The sequence below is a fragment of the Culex pipiens genome, chromosome 2, assembly GCF_016801865.2.
Source record: "Culex pipiens pallens isolate TS chromosome 2, TS_CPP_V2, whole genome shotgun sequence".
NCBI lineage: Eukaryota > Metazoa > Arthropoda > Insecta > Diptera > Culicidae > Culex > Culex pipiens.
In genome coordinates, this window is record NC_068938.1 from 10,710,917 (window position 1) to 10,730,301 (window position 19,385).

At 39.0% G+C, this 19,385-nt stretch overlaps 1 protein-coding gene across 1 annotated transcript; it reads left to right on the plus strand.

Annotated features, from left to right (window-relative positions):
- The first annotated feature begins 1,753 nt into the window (after positions 1–1,753).
- LOC120423977 (zinc finger protein Xfin-like) lies at positions 1,754–17,033 on the plus strand. Its single transcript, XM_039587968.2, has 6 exons — positions 1,754–2,021; positions 2,117–2,695; positions 12,347–13,231; positions 15,448–15,870; positions 15,936–16,352; positions 16,416–17,033. The coding sequence occupies exons 1-6, from the start codon at positions 1,899–1,901 to the stop codon at positions 16,782–16,784; spliced, it is 2,796 nt and encodes a 931-aa protein (XP_039443902.1). The 5' UTR covers positions 1,754–1,898; the 3' UTR covers positions 16,785–17,033.
- The last annotated feature ends 2,352 nt before the right edge of the window (positions 17,034–19,385 follow it).

Consider the following 19,385-nt stretch of genomic DNA (forward strand, 5'->3'; position numbering starts at 1 on the left):
TTCAAATTCCTTTCAAAACATATTTATCAAATAAAAGATCCAAAGGCTTTCTAAATCTTATGAAAACCTTGTTTTGTGCTTGTATTTATTTATAAGGCTTTCTAGGCCCAGTGAAAAAAAAAATATAATTTAACTCAAAAATGACGAACTCCTCGTCACAGTGTCCTGATGCAAACAATAGAGTTATCTACGTGCGCATGTATTGCGTGTACGTACACGAAAAAGATTGAGGTTAAATTTTGTACCAGCCAGCAAAACAAATGGTGTGCTAGTGTGTGTGAGATCGGGCTTAGATAGCTCTATGATCGAGCTGTAGCTGTCACAGCCCTGCGAAGTATGTTGGCTGACATATCGGGCAGTCAGTCAAATAAACCAGCTAGAAGTCGCCTGCCAAAAAAATTTTGCTAGAAAGAGATAGGAAACCTGATGCAAACAAACGTCCAGCTGTCATGTAAACATACTTTGAATGTGTTGGTAAATTTCTGACTAGAAAGCCTTATAAGGGCATCTCCACCGCAGAGATCTAATTGCGAGGCAAACCTATCGGTTGGATCCCCAGTTTTAGCTTTGCTCCGTAGCTAATACACGTTTTCGCACCGCTGGGAGCTAATTTGGCTACCGAACCGAAGAATTTAAGAATTTAAGAATTTAAGAATTTAAGAATTTAAGAATTTAAGAATTTAAGAATTTAAGAATTTAAGAATTTAAGAATTTAAGAATTTAAGAATTCAAGAATTTAAGAATTTAAGAATTTAAGAATTTAAGAATTTAAGAATTTAAGAATTTAAGAATTTAAGAATTTAAGAATTTAAGAATTTAAGAATTTAAGAATTTAAGAATTTAAGAATTTAAGAATTTAAGAATTTAAGAATTTAAGAATTTAAGAATTTAAGAATTTAAGAATTTAAGAATTTAAGAATTTAAGAATTTAAGAATTGGGTCCTAAAATGAAGCTTAGATTGCTGATATTATTGTTTACAGCGATAAAGCTTATTTTTCTGAGTACAATGACCCTTTGTACGACCACAAAGAGTTTAAAATGGATTTTTAAATCAATTTTGAAAAATTAACTTCGCGGTCCTTCTTGACAGAAAAGTTCCTACTTGACAGCTCGTTTCAAGGGGACCATAGTTGATCCATCGAAAAAATGTTGTCTTGTCAATATTTTTTTTGCATTAAAATGAAAAAAAAAAGTGATCAGAAATGGTTTTTGATCGTGTTTTTTACCGTTGTACATAAAAATTGACATAGAGCTTTAGTACCCAATTGGGTACTAAAGCCCTATGTCAATTTTTATGTACAACGGTAAAAAACACGATTAAAAACCATTTCTGATCACTTTTTTTCATTTTAATGCAAAATTTTTTTTGACAAGACAACATTTTTCCGATGGATCAACTATGGTCCCCTTGGAACGAGCTGTCAAGTAGGAACTTTTCTGTCAAGAAGGACCGCGAGGTTAATTTTTCAAAATTGATTTAAAAATCCATTTTAAACTCCTTGTGCTCGTACAAAGGGTCATTGTACTCAGAAAAATAAGCTTTATCGCTGTAAACAATAATATCAGCAATCTAAGCTTCATTTTAGGACCCAATTTAAGAATTTAAGAATTTAAGAATACAGGATTTAATTTTTTTTAAATGTTTGTATTATAACCCAATTTGGGTACTCCCCCTTCACCGTGCACAACAGATGCGCATCCAAGTGACATTTCTCGCAACGGATTCGTTCGCCGCTAAACTGGCACCACTGCGCGCTCGTCTCGTTCTCCTGTCAAAACTGCAGTGTAAAATTTTCCCGTGATGTGATGTGAGAAACACAGCGCGACATTTTGTTTGCCCGAAAATAGTGCACTTTTTCCGGTTGAAATTGTCGCAGATCGCTCGGCCCGCCCCACAATGGAATCGTGGTGCCGGATCTGCTCCCGGAGCGACGAGTTCCGGCGCTTTCCGCTGTTTTCCGTGGCGGACGTTAGCCAGGAGGTGATTGCGAAAATGATCACAAGCTGCACGGACACACAGGTAAGGGAGGGTGGGAAGACGGAAGGGGGTGTGTTGAGTCCGAGTGCGGCCATTATTTGGGTGTTTTGTTTTTTCTCCTGCGATGTTCCGTGTAGGTCTCGAGCGAGGACGGGCTGCCCCAACAGATATGTCCGGACTGTTTGATTACGCTGAGCTTGGCGTACTCGTTTCGGAGGTTGTGCCGCCGGACGGACGCAAAGTTTCGGGAGACGTTTGACCCAAGGGCGCCTGCGGAACATATGGCGACGGGAGGCAGCCAGCCACGGCGATCACAGTCACAGGTTGGCCTGGATGAGAGTGGTGGTGGCGGGGTGGTGTACGATTCCGTTCCGGTGATTAAGGAGGAGGTTGAGTTTTACGAGTACGAGTGCAGTGCGCCGCCGCCGCCCCCACCGGAGGACCAGTGGGTCATTCAGAACCCGCGGACCATTCACGAGGCAACGGCGGGAGCCATGACCGTGCTGCACAATCCGGGTGGCCAGTATCAGGAAGAAGAAGGTGGCATCGGCGAGCAGCCGGATGTAGACGACATGATGAGCTCGATGGTGCCGATGGTTACGATGGAGGAGGGCGGCGGCGGGATCGATCCGGCCGAGTATGGCGAAAGTTCCGGCAGCGGCCAACGCAAGAAAAAACACGAACCGGAACGATTCAGCAAGCGCATCCGACGACAGGTGAGTACCTTTAGAGAGAATCTGTAGAAAATGGGAGAAGGTTGGTCCCCCGGGGTTGGGTGGGTTGTTTGTAGGGTTTTCGAGTATCGCGTCCAGTTGTTGCGTTGAACCGTTGAATCGCTCGTACAAAGTGTAGACCGCACGGACCAATCGTGTGCTTATTTTTCTGTTTCTTCTTGCCAGAGTGAGGAATTTTATGAAGTGGAATACACTGGCGAAGCGAAAGAGCTTGAAGTGCTTAAAACTTCCAGGGGTAAGGATCTGTTGGCGCTGGACGGGTACATGTTCTACAAGAATTCCCAGGTGAGTGCCGACTCGTGCGTTGCGCGGTTCTTAACAATTACTCCAACGGCGGTTTCTTTTTAGCGTGGAACCAGATGTTACTGGGAGTGCAAAGGTCAGCAGCGGAGGCCCAGCGAAGGTCCGCTGTTCAAGTGTCCAGCACGAGTTACGACCGATTTCTTCGACAATCGGCACGAGCTGTTTTCGTACAAAAGGTTGCACACGCATCCGCCGGATCCCTCCCGAATACAGGAGGTCAAGCAGAGGAACCTATTGAAAGAGTGCGCCGCGACGTACGACTCGACAAAACCGTCGGAAATCATGAGCCAAGTGATGAACGCCACCGGATTACCTCACAGCGCAGAAATGCTAATCAGCAAGAACGCCCAACGAAAGATAATTATGCGAGCCCGGATGGAAGAAACGCCCACCTCGGAAACGGTTCCCCTTGACGCGATCGACGTTCCGTTCGAGTGTCTTCAAACCGTCGATGGGAACCAGTTCTACCAAGGCAACTGTACGGGACCGAACGGCACGGCGTTCCTTTTCGCAACACAAGAAGACATCAAAAATCTAGCCGAATCCTCCTTCTGGCTCGTGGCCTCCACCTACTCGGCCAAAACCGGCCTTCAGCGTCAGCTGCTGACGATTCAAGGCAGCGTTGGTCCCTTCCACCAGCAAGCATTCCCCGTGGCGTTCGTCCTCCTCTCCGGATCGTCACAAGAGCTCTACCAAGAAGTGCTCGCCAAGATCAAAACCATCGCCGAAGTCATCAAAGCCAAGCTCAACCCGCAGCTCGTGCTGACGGACTTTGAGCAACCTCTAGTCAACGCGCTGGAAGCCGAGTTCCCCCACACCCGGCAGTCGGTCTGCTTTTTCCACTACTCGCGCCAACTCTTTCGAACAGTAGAACCGCACGGCCTGCTCGCCTCCTTCGAGAAGAACCAATGGCTTGCGCAAAACTTCAAACGAGTCAAAGCTCTCGCCTTCCTTCCCCCGGAGCACATTCCGGACGCATTCTACGTGCTCAAATCCAACGCCCCACTCGAATTGCACCGCTTCCTGGACGACTTCGCCGAACAGTACATCTTCGGCAAGGTCCAAATCCTCTCCGCGGACAACGTAGCCCGAGCGCGGCCTCAATTTCCCACCGCATTCTGGTCCATGTACACCAACATCATGCAGGGCATCCCAAACACGTACAACCAAACCAAGGACTGGCACTACCGGATGGCCCGAATGCTGACCAGTTACCACAGCGATCCGCACAAGGTGTTCAAGGCGTTCCGGCACGAGTACGCGGGCACGCAGGAAAAACGCGCCGCTCTGCAGTCCGGGGCAGGTCCCTCGCGGAAAACCGAAGACGACCATCGGATCCAGGCCGTGCGGACCATCACCACCAACTTTACCAGCTACTCGACGCTGCAGTTCCTCGACACGATCGCCGACAACCTGGAAGGCTTGAACACGTTCTGATAGTTTGATGTGTAATAAAGAAACCATTTGTCTGAAACGTGCGCTCTTTTTCTTTTCGATCCCGGGAAGAACCTCGTAATGTACCGGTAGCGTTACGAGATCCACCACCAAAGCCCTGCACTAAATCAAGTACGGCGTGCCAAAGCGCGAGGCAACCCGGATGTGCCTACAACATTGCGCGCTTCGGTTGCAAGCGATTCAGAGGAGTTAAATATTCTGTACACTAGCAGGGTGGTCACTCAAGTCGGGGATTTGCCAAAATCCGCGAAAAACCGGGAAAAAGTCGTGAATTTGTGATTTTTGTTAAATGAATCCCAAGAATACTTGTCTGAAAATTATGTTCTAAACTCCCGAAGTTTTTGCCCTTGAATAATTTAGCAATATTTTCTACAATTTAAATTAAGTTTTTGTCTCCTGAATTGCCGAATGTTGTACTATTTAAAATTGATTTCACTTAATTCAATTCAATTCAATTTGTGTTTTTATTGAAAATTTAGCAGTTCTGTTCCAGGATGGTAAATTTGCAATTCAGAGATTTGGAGAACCTTTCAACTGAGATCAATTCATAAGCCTTTGCAGGGAGGGTACATATTTCTACGTTTAGAATTTGCTAGCTGAGTGCTCTTTATGGGAAAATAAATTTTGAGAAACTTCACTTAATTCATCTCACTTGAAATTAATATTCCTAATAAATATTGGGTGATTATAATGGCATGCATTTCACAAACATTTTTATAATATTTTTTATGAAACAAATGAATTGTAATTAATTTTTGACTAAGTTTATCATCTAACTTTAAAACAATATCAAAGCTAATGAAACCCCAAAACAGTCCAAATTCGGTTATCCGAGAGGTTTATAGAGGTTTTTCTGTATACAAATTCTTAAAAAATGGTTAGCTGGCCTAATATTTTTAAATATTTAACTAAATTCATCAAGTCATTTAAGTTTCTTTAAACATTTCGCATGAAATGAGGATAAAACATAGAGTTAAACTGAATTTTTCATTGAAAAAACAATCATTTAAATACAGTCCAGACTCGATTATCCAAGGGCTTTGGCAAAATTTCACTTCGGATAATCGAATTACGAAAAAAAAATCAATGTCTTATTTTTGATTTTTGATGGTAGTACTTTTAAGTGATTTAGAATTTTTAAATCCAAGATGGCGGCCAAAATGGCGAAAATGATATATTGAAAAAAATGCAGTTTTTAATTTTCAGGCAAGCAACCTATCAAATTTCACCAAAAAGGGGATCGCGGAACTCGAATTTAATGTTTAAAGTAAGAAAAAAAAATACGATTTTTTCCGTGGTTTCATTATCCAAAGTCCCATACAAACCTTCGGATAATCGAATTTGGACTGCACCTTTATTAATCAATAAAGATTTTAAAAATAAAATAAAAACAGAATTTACAAAAAAAAATAGAATGGAACTTGGTAACAACATATTTTTAAACGTTTTCATGTTCAGAGCGTTATTTGATAAAATAAAAACTAAATTCAATTATTTTTTACTCTCTAGGGTAAAGGGTTTCACTCCTACAAAAGCTTTATTATAAATGTATTGCTAAGTTTCTACTTTTACTTAAATCGTCAATATTTAGATTTTTAAAATTAAATTAGAAATTTTGTTCGAAGGTGGATTCTACAGTTTTTCTTAATATGCCCTATAAACATATGAAACACAATAGCTTATAGGACCTTTAAAAAGAAACTCAAGATATTAACATTTTTTATAAAAGGTATTGATTTTTTATCATTTAATAAGAAGTGCTTATTATTTTAGGTTCTGGAATTTCGGGAAAAAGTCGGAAATTTGAAAATCGGAATTGAGTGGTCACCCTGGAAGTACACTATAATTTTTTAACATTTCCAGGGTTGTTATTGCGCGTATTCCCGAGAAAGACACGCGGCAAACCAGCCTCGAAACGACGCGCCGCACTTTCGGCAAATGCGTGCTGTCAAATCCCATTAGGTTTTACGCCGAGTCGATTTGGAGGTTAGAAAGCAGTGCACTGTTTACATGGACTTAGCACAGTTCGATACAGTCGTCGATTTTGTTTGGGGAAATTCGTCGACAATCGACGAAGACCATGTAAACAGTGCACACGAGCTGTCAAATGACGTCACGGTGTAAAACCTAATTAGGTTTTACAGCGTGACGTCACGAGCGCACACGCACACACATTTTTACTAAGACACACGGACTGTAAATGTGTTGGTAAATTTCTGACTAGAAAGCCTTAAAGACTTTCAAGTAATAAAGAAATATATTATTAGGAATTACATTCCGTTGAGTACAAAAACATCGATTTCTTAGAAGTTATTATGATTTTTGCCTTCCTCACCCCACTGAGGCAAGGCTATAAAATTTCTCGAAAAATGAACTTCTTAAATAGGACTCCTAGATATACCTTCACGTATACCTATCGACTCAGAATCAAATTCTGAACAAATGTCTGTGGGGATGTGTGTAGACATGATTTTTTTCTACAAGATTATCTCAGAACTGGCTGAACCGATCCGGCTTATTCTGTTCGTTTTGGGGTCCCCTAAGACCCTATTAAATTTTATTTTGTTTAGTAAAGTATTTACAAAGTTATGCCAAGAAAAAGATTTTTTTAGATACAAAAAGGGTGATTTTTTGCATAACCTCAAAAGCCAGGGTCTATTTGTTTACGTGCGAGAGTCGCGCCAGATGCGAAACGCCCGGTTGCCACATTGCTTCAAATGAGAGTCTGCATGTTTTCTGGAAAAGTCTGTATCAGGTATATTTTTTTTCATGAACATGTTAGGGCATCTCCAGCGCTGGGGTGCAAATCAAATTTGCACCCGGCTCATGAATACCGAGATCAAATTTGCCACCTTGAAAAAACTCCGTCATCCCCACCGCTAGGGTAGCAAATTTGCCACCGAAACAAGCCCACCGCGGGGGGCAAAAATGGGTTTTTATCATTTTTTGCTCTCGTTTACCTTCAAAATCAATAATTATGTGTTGATTCATGCCTAGAAATGCTAAAAGTTTATTAAACTTTTTAATCCTATTGAAAATTTCAAAGAATTTCATTTTTCGAAAATGTCGAAAGTTAAACCATTTGCTACCCGATTTGATTCCCTGTTAGTTTGCTCTCGAGTTTGCCCCCGAGTCTCCCACCGCGCGTAGCAAAGCAGGTATCAAATTTGATCTCAAGTTCATCTGTAGAAGAAAAATATGTGTCGGTACCTGTCGGGTACTCATTTTCTGATACCCGACAAGTACCGGCAAGCCGGGGGCAAAGTTTTGAATGCGTGTTTCGGAGATTTTTGTATGTCTGCTCTATGTATGATATGATGTATGATTCAAAAATTCTAAAATTCCAAAATTCCAAAATTCAAAAATTCAAAAATTTAATAATTGAATAATTCAAAAATTTAAAAATTCAAAAATTCATTTTTTTTTAATTTTTGAAATTTTTTACATTTTTTCAATTTTTTAAAATTTATATTTTTTTTAATTTTTTTAAATTTTTTAAATTTTTTAAATTTTTTAAATTTTTTAAATTTTTTAAATTTTTTTTAAATTTTTTAAATTTTTTAATTTTTTTAAATTTTTTAATTTTTTTAAGTTTTTTAAATTTTTTAAATTTTTTAAAATTTTTAAATTTTTTTAATTTTTTTAATTTTTTTAAATTTTTTTAATTTTTTAAATTTTTTAAATTTTTTAAATTTTTTAAAATTTTTATTTTTTTTTAATTTTTGTAAATTTTTTAAATTTTTTAAATTAAAAAAAAAAATTAAATTTTTTAGATTTTATATTTTTTTTCCGTGCTTGATTTGATTTTTCCGTGCATAATTCCATTTGAAGCGGTAGCAAACAGACTGAATACCGGGTAGCAAAGTGAAATCCCGAAGAACTGAGAGCAAATTTGCTACCGCGACAGCTACCGCGATGGGGTTGACGTCGGGTGCAAATTAGCTTTGCTTCGATGTTTGCACCCAGCGCTGGAGATGCACTTAGGCTCCAACTTATTTTCATTATTACTTTGTAAATGTGAAGAAGGCACCACCCACATAATTGTGGATTAAGAAACCTTTTTTCTGAAATTTTGGTTTATTTTTTCTGAATGTTATTTTTATTTCATATTTAACTTAAGTACGGAGCTAGGAAGGAATACTGGGAAGAAAAGTTGCGCACTCTTAAGAGCTTCACATCTTTTTTAATTTTTAAACCATTTTCAATTCTTTATTTTTATTTTCATTATAATTTAAAGTGAAAAAAATCTTGAATTAAATTCAAGATTAAATTATTAAAAAAATAGAAATTCAAAAAATATTTTTCATTTAGTTTTAAAAGAATTTAAAAAAAATAGAGATTAAAAAATCCTAAATTTATAACTTTTTAAAAATTCTGGAATTCCGAACCTTTAAAAAAAGGACCGCATAATTCCTAAACTCTGGACTTTTACATAATGAAAAACAGCAGAATTCTTAAATTCTTAAATGCTATCATTTTTGTCACCATCTTAGATTACTTTGTAGCATTATTGGAGTCATAGAGAAGTTAGAGATAGGAGAAATAATACAATAATGATACAAACTTGGCGAAGATCATCGATCATCATCGTTCATTTTTGCAATTTTATTTAGTTTTTATATCTTCACTTCTAAATGGATAAATTTGTATTTTAATAATTAATCCGCGCCGGATTGGGTTTTTTTTCAAATTGGGTCCTAAAATGAAGCTTAGATTGCTGATATTATTGTTCACATCGATATAGCTTATTTTTCTGAGTACAATGACCGTTTGTACGACCATAAAGAGCTAAAAATGGATTTTTAAATCAATTTTGAAAAATTAACCTCGCGGTCCTTCTTGACAGAAAAGTTCCTACTTGACAGGTCGTTCCAAGGGGACCATAGTTGATCCATCGAAAAAATGTTGTCTTGTCAAAAAAAAAAAAAAATTGCATTAAAATGAAAAAAGTGATCAGAAATGGTTTTCAATCGTGTTTTTTACCGTTGTACATAAAAATTGGCATAGGGCTTTAGTACTCAATTCTCCTTCTCCGTTTTATTGTTTTATGAACATGATGTTACGAAGGGCGTAAAAATCCCATGTATTGTGTTACGTAATAAAAGAACGTTTCCTGAGAACAAAAACGTTAAGGGCCATCCATACACCACGTGAACACTTTTTTGTACACACTTAGATTTTTTTACCGTACTACCGTTTTTACCGAAATCTCAACAGCCGAGCGCTCGGTAGCCAGTCCGGTAAAAATTAGATTTACTGGGTGCTCAGTAAACTTGATTTTGACAGATCAGGTTAATCTGTACCAAGGAGCTCGGTAAAATTTTAACGGGCACTCAGTTTAATTTCGGAACAATTACCGAGCTTACAGTAATGCCTTTTCCCCTTTTTGTTCATATTGATTTTGAAGGTTAGAATCAGACATGCATCGGCACGCTCTGCACTGGAACATCAAATTAGCACTTACCTCAAGTTCAAAGTAAACTGCGCGTTGCACAGTGCTAGTGCTATAATTTAGCACTCCAAATAAACATCAATTTTCACAGACGCTGGGCAAAAACCGGTTGGCAAAAAGGTTCATTTCAACGATCCGTGATGTTTGTAGAGTCCCAAAGGGTACAATTGCTGATTAATTTTCTATAACATTTAACCCTTTCTTAATTAATTTTAAACTTCTCTTGCCATTTAAAAAAAACCGTGCCGTGCCAAACTGAAAGAAAAAAAAATACTTGTAGAGCTCAGTAATATTAACCGAGTTCCCAGTAAAATTCACCAAAATTTACCGAGCAATCAGTACTTCATTACCGAGCTGTTAAAAATAACCGAACACATGAGTTTACTGAGTTAATCAGCAGAATGAAATACCGTAGTTCGACGCCAACATTTCAAAAAGCATCATGTACAAACCATGCGTTTTGAGAAAAACGCATTAGAATGTTGAGCATCCATTTTCAATTCCCATTTTAATATAAAAGCAAAATAAGATGTTCTAATGATAACAAACGATGGAAAACGTTGCTTTTATTGATACTTGATCATCCAAATTCAATAAAACATTAGTTCCGTAATTTTATTTGAGAAAAACAAACATAACTTCTTTTTAAATCACCAACGTCTATATCACTCTGCTGTCATTGAGGGGAGCGGTTTGTTATGATTCGTTTTTCTTCGCCGAATGTACATGGCGCTTTGTTAATGTTGCTTTTTTTTCGTCACGAGGTTCATGTAGTCTTTTGTTTGACAGATTGACAGGGTTATATAAACAGGGACTGCTGATGGCAGAGATTTTGTTTATGTTACTTTATTTAAAATCATGATTAAACAGACTTTACTGAAGTAACTTTTGCTCATTTTTGGTGGAGAGGTAGCTTATTAGGAGTACTTTCAGAATATGCAATAACCCTGAAAGGGTCAAAATGTACATGATGCCTTTTGAAATGTTACCGTCGAGTTCGGTAATTTACACTGAACTTCAGTAATTATTTTACTGTAGCATGGTAATTTTGACAAAAACTACTGATAGCTCAGTAAAATATGACTTTTACTGAGCAATCTCAGTAAAAAAATTACCGAGTAACGAATTCCTGATTTAGTGTATACATTTTAAAACCTCCCAAAACCACGCCAAATGTCTGGGTTGTTCGTTTCTTCAGTCGTTCGCTGTGTGTGGTGGATTGCCTGGGTGGAGCAAGGGCGTCTACGCGAAGGGTCCCTACACCCGCTAAAAATTGTTTTACTTCTCAAAAACCTCAGATTTCCGTATGTGTAAAAAGGCTTTTTTGTACGGTGATCGCATATTTTTCTTTGAAAAGTGGAAGGAAAATCGAATACATTGTTTACTTATCATCAGAAATGCCATTACAATTTTAATCTTTTCGTGTAAATACTAGAGGTAAGTTAAGGAAGGCGAGCACCAAAAACTAACAACCTGTACACTGCCGGAACTGTGTTGCCAAATCATTCAGCCTAACAATATGTACAGTACTCAACTCCATTTGCTGACCCTTACCGAAACCGATTCCGTGCCGGGTTACCCACAATCCACTTGAGCTGCATTTTTTCTGCTTGCATCCTTTCAGGGCACCAGCCGAAGAGAAATGCGCCAGTACACGAACAAAGCGCTGACGGCGGCGCTCGAGGCCATCTACAAGCACAAGATTACGTTCCGCGAGGCGGAGGAAACATACGCGGTGCCACGGGCCACCCTGAACCGCGCCTTCAAGCGGTACATTACGATGCACGGCGGATCAGTTGTAAGATTGTCTCTGGGGGAGAGCTTGGGACAGTTCGAGGGTCGGTTCTAATTTTTTTTTGCTTTTTGTGTGTTGTAGAAAGATTTTTACGGCGAGCGTCGGGTCATTTCGGCCGATTTCTCCGAGGAGGACATGCGTGCAGCGCTGAACGCCATCTGCAACGAGGGGCTGAACTACGACGCGGCGACCGTGATGTTCAACGTGCCGCGGGCAATCATGATTAGGCGGCATCAGCGGTTGGAGAAGCGGATGCAACGGAATGGGGGTGTATTTCCGGGTTTTCGAGCCGTGTGGTCAGCCGAGGATATGGACAGGGCGTTGCGGGAGGTGTGCGAGGGTAGGCATACGGTGGCCAGTGCGGCCAAGTTGTACAAGATCCCGCGATCGACGCTGGGCAATCGATACAACGAGCAGAGGCAGAGGGTGTTGCGGGAAGAAGTTCCAGGTCTTCACTTTTTGGAAGCGTTGGCAAATAAAACTCTGCCGTGAGTTTGGTGACTGTAGCTTGGCGTGGCGTGATTATTACGAGCTCCGAAATCCCTTCCTCTCGGGGACCTAGTCTTTTCCCAAAATGTGCAGAATCAACGCCAGACTTGACACTGATGCATTATTTGGCCTTTTTCAGGAGAGTCCCACCTTGCACGATGGCGCGGCTGGTGCCGATCCGTCCCACTTCCTGGTGGCCATGCCCGATCCGGCGGGTAACGGTCTGCTGGAGGAGATCATCACGTCCGACGGGCAGCAGCTGGTCATCAATCCGGCGAAGCAGCTGCAGCGTTGCCAGTACTGTCGCAAGAAGATGAAGAAGCCGTACAAACACCGCAACGGCAAGTGCATGGAGACAAAGAAGATGCCGGCGAGGCCACGGTGTCCGTACTGTCACATTGTCTTTGTGCGGAGTTCGAGCATTCCGTTGCACGTGCAGAATAGCTGTCGGGTGTACCGCGAGCTTTGTGCCACCAGCCAGGAACTTCCGGATCCAAATGAACCGGTTGAAGAACTGGAAACTGAGGAGGTCGCACCTCCGCAACCACCTTCGGTCAGGGTGAAAAACAACTCCAAGACCGTCGACGTGAAGCCCATCCTGCAAAAGTCCAAACCGAAATCGAGTCTCATCTGCCGGTACTGTTACATGTCCTTCGGGAAGCGCGCAACTCTCATCAAGCACCAGCGCGACCGGTGCCGGGTACTGAACGAGCTGGACGTCGAGCGGTTGACCTCGAATCTGGCCGCGCTGGAAACGTCCATTGCCGATACGACGACGACCGCCCAGGAACCGGAACCGGAGCCACAACGCGATAAGGTCCAAGACGCTGACGACGCGGAAGAGACGACCTGCGTGTACTGCACGCAACTCGTCAGCAGGAAGACTCGCTTCCAGCATCACAACGGCCGGTGCGTGCTCGGACGGGCCAACGCAGACCATCCGTGTCCGTACTGCGATTCGGCGTACGCGTCCCGGAGCAACCTGCTGCGGCATCAGCGCGAGCACTGCCAAAAGTATCGCGAGGTAAGACAAGCGCAAGCTAAAGGAGGTATTAGACTATGGCGAACAAACAAGCAAACTCGCAACCACTTTTACTAAGTTGAAATAGTCTTTTCGAAGGGACGTTTGTATATTTTTAATTGATGGATTTTGGAGTATTTTTTAATGTCTGGTTTTATTGAGAACGATATTTTATGTTGACGATTTCAGGCTCGGTTCATTAATGTAATGATATAGCGAATTTATTATTTTTTTAGTGCTAATATTTTAACCTGATCAAAATTTGATAACTAAATCCAGTATTACAGCAATAACCCAACAAACAATTTGTATTATAAAAATAAATTGTTTTAAAAAACTTTTAAAATACACGTTTCTTTTGAGTTGAATAAATTTCAAATAAATATTTGTTTAAGGATTGATTTTTGATCTTCAATTGTTTTTGAACAGACTAAACTGCCCATGTTCTCATAAATGTCTCATATGCAAAAACAGCAAGCTGAGAAAAACGCATTTGAAGTTTGTCCCACACATAAGGCTACGTGTTAAGTTTTCGCAAAAAAAACTGGATTTCCTCCTGATTTCTAGAACAAAGTACTGGATGTTGTAGGCTCTTTTGAAAGATCACACGATTTTGAACCAAACTGCATCATTAACTCAAAAGTGATGAAAATGCATATGGGACAGGGACAGTAAATACGTATGTTAAATAATAGGTAAAATTAATTGGCAAATAATACATTGGACCTGTGACGGTGCTATAAAAAAAATAACAAGTATAAGTGATTAAATAATTGATGACCATAATATTTTTGCTGAAACATAAGTTACGTTATTTGCACATCATATTTTATATTCTTGATATAAATTTTATTAAAAATCCAGACTTTCGGTAAATACTACCACATTTCTTAAATTCTTACTTTCTTTAATGCCGCAATCTAGAAACAAAAAAAAAAATGCATGTTTTTTGGAGTCATTTTCTAGGTTAGAAACTCATATTTAGAGGATTTAGAGATTCGAAATTTTGACGAGGTCATCGGAGTATAGAGTACAAACTGTTCCTATTTTTTTTTATATTTGAGTTTTTATTTTTTTTAATTACAAAATTTTGCTTTTTTCAAATCATAATTTCTTTGATTTTTTTAACTCCAGAGGTTTTTTTAAAAGGACCTATAAGCTATTGTCTTTTATATGTTTATAGGACCCATTCAAAAAAAATTCTAGAACTGTAGATTTTGAATTTTTGAGGTCCTGAGCTTTTATATTTTTCAACCTATTTTTTATTTTTTATTTTGAGAAATTTTAAAACTAAGATTTTTTAAATTTTAGGCATTTTGAATTACTTAATTTTTGACCTTTTGAATTTTTTAAGCTTGAAATGGATTTTTTGTTTTTTTTTCGGGTATAAATATCATTTTTAAATTTTCCCAAATACCTGATTTTTTTAAGTTTCCCAGTTTGAAAATATTAGTTTTTTTTTTAATATTTTTATTTATGAATTTCTTAATTTTCGAGTGTTTTGTTTCCAAATTTTTGGGTTTGTGATTCATTTACTTTTTAAAATTATTCAATTTTGCTGTGTCACCGTTGTGACATGTGACATCCATAATTTATTTATGTTATCCTGAATAAAACATCATTTAAATGGTCTGCTATCAAAACATGTAATTATGATCCCTTCTATATTAAACCTTAGTTTGTTATTTTTTTAATTATATTTGTTAAACGTAGTTTTGAATTGTTTCTTATGTATAATTTCTACATAAGCATAATTAAACTCTAGTTGCCCAATAAATGGTACATGCTTGATCTTTTAAATGAAATGTTGAGTTGCATAAAAAATGTCCCCGTTCTAGAGGTTAACTTCTTTTAATTACTATTTTTGTCAATCAATTTTTTTTAATGTTTTGAAATTATTAAAAAAAACGTTAATACCCAATTTTAGTAAATCCATTCTGAATCAACTGTGTACAATATTGCAGAAAAAGTACTGGAACGCGCTACCCAGGCAAAAGTTTGACGGCTTCTCTCCTTGCAGAACTTCTGCAAAATAGAGTGATGAAGAGAGTAAGCTGAAAAGTACGGGAACGTGCTGCAAAAAAGTGACTTATGCTGGCTGCAGAATTCTGCAATTCTACAAATACGAGAATAGACCTAATGTGCAAGTTTGTTTGTTTGCCGTAGTCTAATACCTTCTTAAAGGTGAACGTGGCCTCTAAGCCAACATTACATTTCAGGAGCACAACACGGACATCACCCTTACAAACGCCTTCCAAGGCTTGCCAGTGGAAGGGGACACGTCGCTGGACGAAACCGGTCCCAAGACTGTCGCAGAAGCCAGTTCCGCTGCCAAACCGGAAAGGAAACCAAAACCGCCAAAGGAGGAGGTCGTCTACGTCGTCAAGCGAAAGAAACTCAAGCAAGTCACGACTCCGACGACTCCGACGACCAAGCCAACCAAGCGAACTCCCCCCGAACCGGCCAACTTTGTGTGCAGCTACTGCCGGAAGGGATTCGCCCTGCGGGACACGCTGATTGAGCACCAGCGATCGTGCACCGCCCGGAAGCTGCACAAGCAGGTCAAGTGTCAGTTCTGCGGAATGGTAATCTCGAATCGTGGGAATCTGCGCAAGCACCAAAAGTTGTACTGCAAGCATGCCGTAAGTAGATTCAACAGGTCTTGCGGGTTGCGTTAGCTAAAAAATAAATAAATGTTTCCTTTCAGCCCCGAGAAGACGCTCCAAAGCTGGAGCATTCGGAAGATGAGCAAGAGACGGTCCCAGAGCTTAAGAAACCCAAAATCGTCAAACCGCTCAAGAAAGTCAAGAAGGAGAAAGCGTCCAACGGACCTCCGGCGGAGGTCGACCAATCGACCAAAGAGGACCCCCCTCCCGAAGAAATCGCCCCACCCGCCAGCGACGATGAACCCGTTCTAAAGAGGAGGCCGGGCCGACCGGGCAAGCACAACCAGATCCCCTGTCCGCACTGCGACAAGACGTTCCAGAACCATCGCCAGCTGCGCAACCACGTGCGCATCTGCGCCAAAAGTCGCAAAATGTACAAATGCAAGTACTGTCCGGCGGAGTTTACCCACCCGAGCAACATGAGCCGCCACATCCGGCTCAAGCGGTGCACGGCGGTGGTAAGTTACCGATTCTCTCCCCTCTCCCATCAATTTTTATGACTCAATTTTTATTCTTCGTAGAACACGCTCAACGAAACTGTCGAAAACGGATTCCAGTCGGACAGCTGCAACCTGCTGAGTTCAACGGTGCACGAGCCGGATCCGCTAGTGGAACCGACGGCCGACGAAGACTTTGAGATGATTCTGCCGGAATGTAGTCAGGAAGAGGAGCAGGCCATCCGGCCAGAGCTTGTAGAGAATAACAATGCGACCCCCCAACGGGAGGTCAAAGAACCGGACGTCGCAGAAGCAGACGAGTTGGTACATCCGGAGGCGATTCTCTACAGCGAGGAGATCGAACTGCAGCAGGAGCAACCTTCGGCGGCAGAGGTCCAACCGGAACTGACCGCGGCCACATTGGGCGCGGAGCAGGAGCAGGCTGGCCAGTAATTGGAACGGAACAGGGACAGAGGGACGGTTACCAAGCATTTCTGTGTGTGTCATTTTATGCTATAGGAAAGATACGAAATCTATAATATAGTGCAAGTCCAGAGAATAATTTTGTAAATGGAATTTACAAAACAAAACACGTTTAGACAGACAGCAGTGATCAAGAGTACCAAGTATTGAGACAATTGTTAAGTCGTACAGTTTCGTATATAATAAAATTTGGGGAAATTCATGAACATGTGTGTAAAATTTGTGGATTCTTGGTGTTTGAGAAACGATCCTTGAAAAATCGATGTGGTTCATTAGGGTTCCAGCACAGCACTTTTTCAGTTCCTTTTGGGGTCCTAAACAACTCCCCAAAGTTTGGGACCGATTGGTTTAGTCCTCACTTTGCACAAAGCAATTCTATGTTCCATATATATTTGCATGGGAAAAAAACATTTTTTTGGATTTTGATATTTATCAAATCCGTGTTTCATGCTATATTAAAACCGGACTCATATTCGGATGCTCTGGAATGTGCTCCACTATTTTGATGAAGAAAGTACGGTGCTAATTTGCTCCTGAAAGAAGATATAGCGTCCTCAAAACTCGTCTAAAACGTGATTTTCGAGCAAAAAACACGTTTTAGACGAGTTTTGAACACGCTGTATCTTTTTTAGGGGCAAGCTAGCACCATACTCTCTTTGGAAAAGTTGTAGAGGACATTCCAGAGCATCCTAATATGAGTCCGGTTTTGATATAGCATGAAACGTTGATTTAAGAAATGAACAGTTCTCTGAGATTTCGGTCATTCGATTTTTTTTTGTATTTTTTAATCCGACTGAAACTTTTTTGCTGCCTTCGGTATGCCCAAAGAAGTCATTTTGCATCATCAGTTTGTCCATATAAATTTCCAAACAAATTTGGCAACTGTCCTTACAAAAATGATGTATGAAAATTCAAAAATCTATTTCTTTTGAAGGTATTTTTTGATCGATTTGGTGTTTTCGGCAAAGTTGTAGGTATGGATACGGACTAAATTGAAAAAAAAATGATACACGGTAAGATAAATTGGTGATTTTTTAATTAGGCCGATGCAAATATTTAAAAAAGTTTTTGTCCCTCGGCCCTGGCCGAGGTCAAGGGGGGGGGGGGGGCAAAAAAATAAAAAAAATATAAAAATTTAAATAACAAGCAATAGTCTTCACATTTAAATGAAAAAAGTGTTTTAAAATACATTTTACATTAGTTCATTTGTTTTGCAATCTCTAGTTTTCAAAAAATCTAAGATCTGACAAAAATAAAAATTGTATCGAAAAAAAAGATTTTGCGAAAATTTTCAAAAAAATTTAAGATTTTTTAATAAACCCAAACATGCTAAAAATGATTTTAAACGCAGAAGAATGTATATTTTAATTTGATTTCAGCTGGTTGCACTTGAATTTTCATTGAAATTTTAAAGTTTATTGTAAAAATATTTTTTTTGCCCCCTGATTTTTCGGGCCAATTTTGAAGGGGGGGGGGGGGGTGACAAAAACTTTTAAAAATATTTGTACCAGCCTTAACTTTTCATGACTAAAACTTGATTTGCAAAAAAACACTATTTTTGTTTTTTTTTATTTTTTTTTGATATGTTTTAGAGGACATAAAATGCCAACTTTTCAGAAATTTCCAGGTTGTGAAAAAAAATCTTTGAGCGAGTTATGAATTTTTGAATTAATACTGATTTTTTCAAAAAATCGAAATATTGGTCGCAATAATTTTTCAACTTAATTTTTCGATGTAAAATCAAATTTGCAATCAAAATGTACTTAAGTGAAATTTTGATAAACTGCACCTTTTTCAAATTAAATCCATATTTAGGTGACTTTTTTGAAAATACTCGCAGTTTTTATTTTTCTAAAATTAGAGCACATGTTTGCCCACCTTTAAAAAAAATATTTTTGAAAAACTGAGAAAATTCTCTATAGTTTGCTTTTTTGAACTTTGTTGATACGACCCTTAGTTGGTGAGATATTGCAATGCAAAGGTTTAAAAACAGGAAAATTGATGTTTTCTAAGTCTTACCCAAACAACCCACAATTTTTTAATGTCGATATCTCAGCAACTAATGGTTCAATTTTCAATGTTAAAATATAAAACATTCGTGAAATTTTCCAATCTTTTCGGAAAAAATATTTTCAGAATTTTCAAGTCTAGATTAACATTTAAAAAGGGCCAAACATTCAATATTACGCCCTTTTAAATTGTTAGTCTTGGTTAAAAAATTATGAAAATATTTTTTTCGAAAAGATTGGTAAATTTTACGAATGTTTCATATTTTAACATTGAAAATCGGACCATTAGTTGCTGAGATATCGACATTAAAAAATTGTGGGTTGTTTGGGTAAGACTTAGAAAACATCAATTTTCCTGTTTTTAAACCTTTGCATTGCAATATCTCAGCAACTAAGGGTCGTACAGATCGTACAGGTCGTACTCAAACAGAAAAAAAGGGTCGTATCAACAAAGTTCAAAAAGCAAAATATAGAGAATTTTCTCAGTTCTTCAAAATATTTTTTTCAAGAGTGAACAAACATGTGCACTAATTAAAAAAAAATGAAAAACTGCGACTATTTT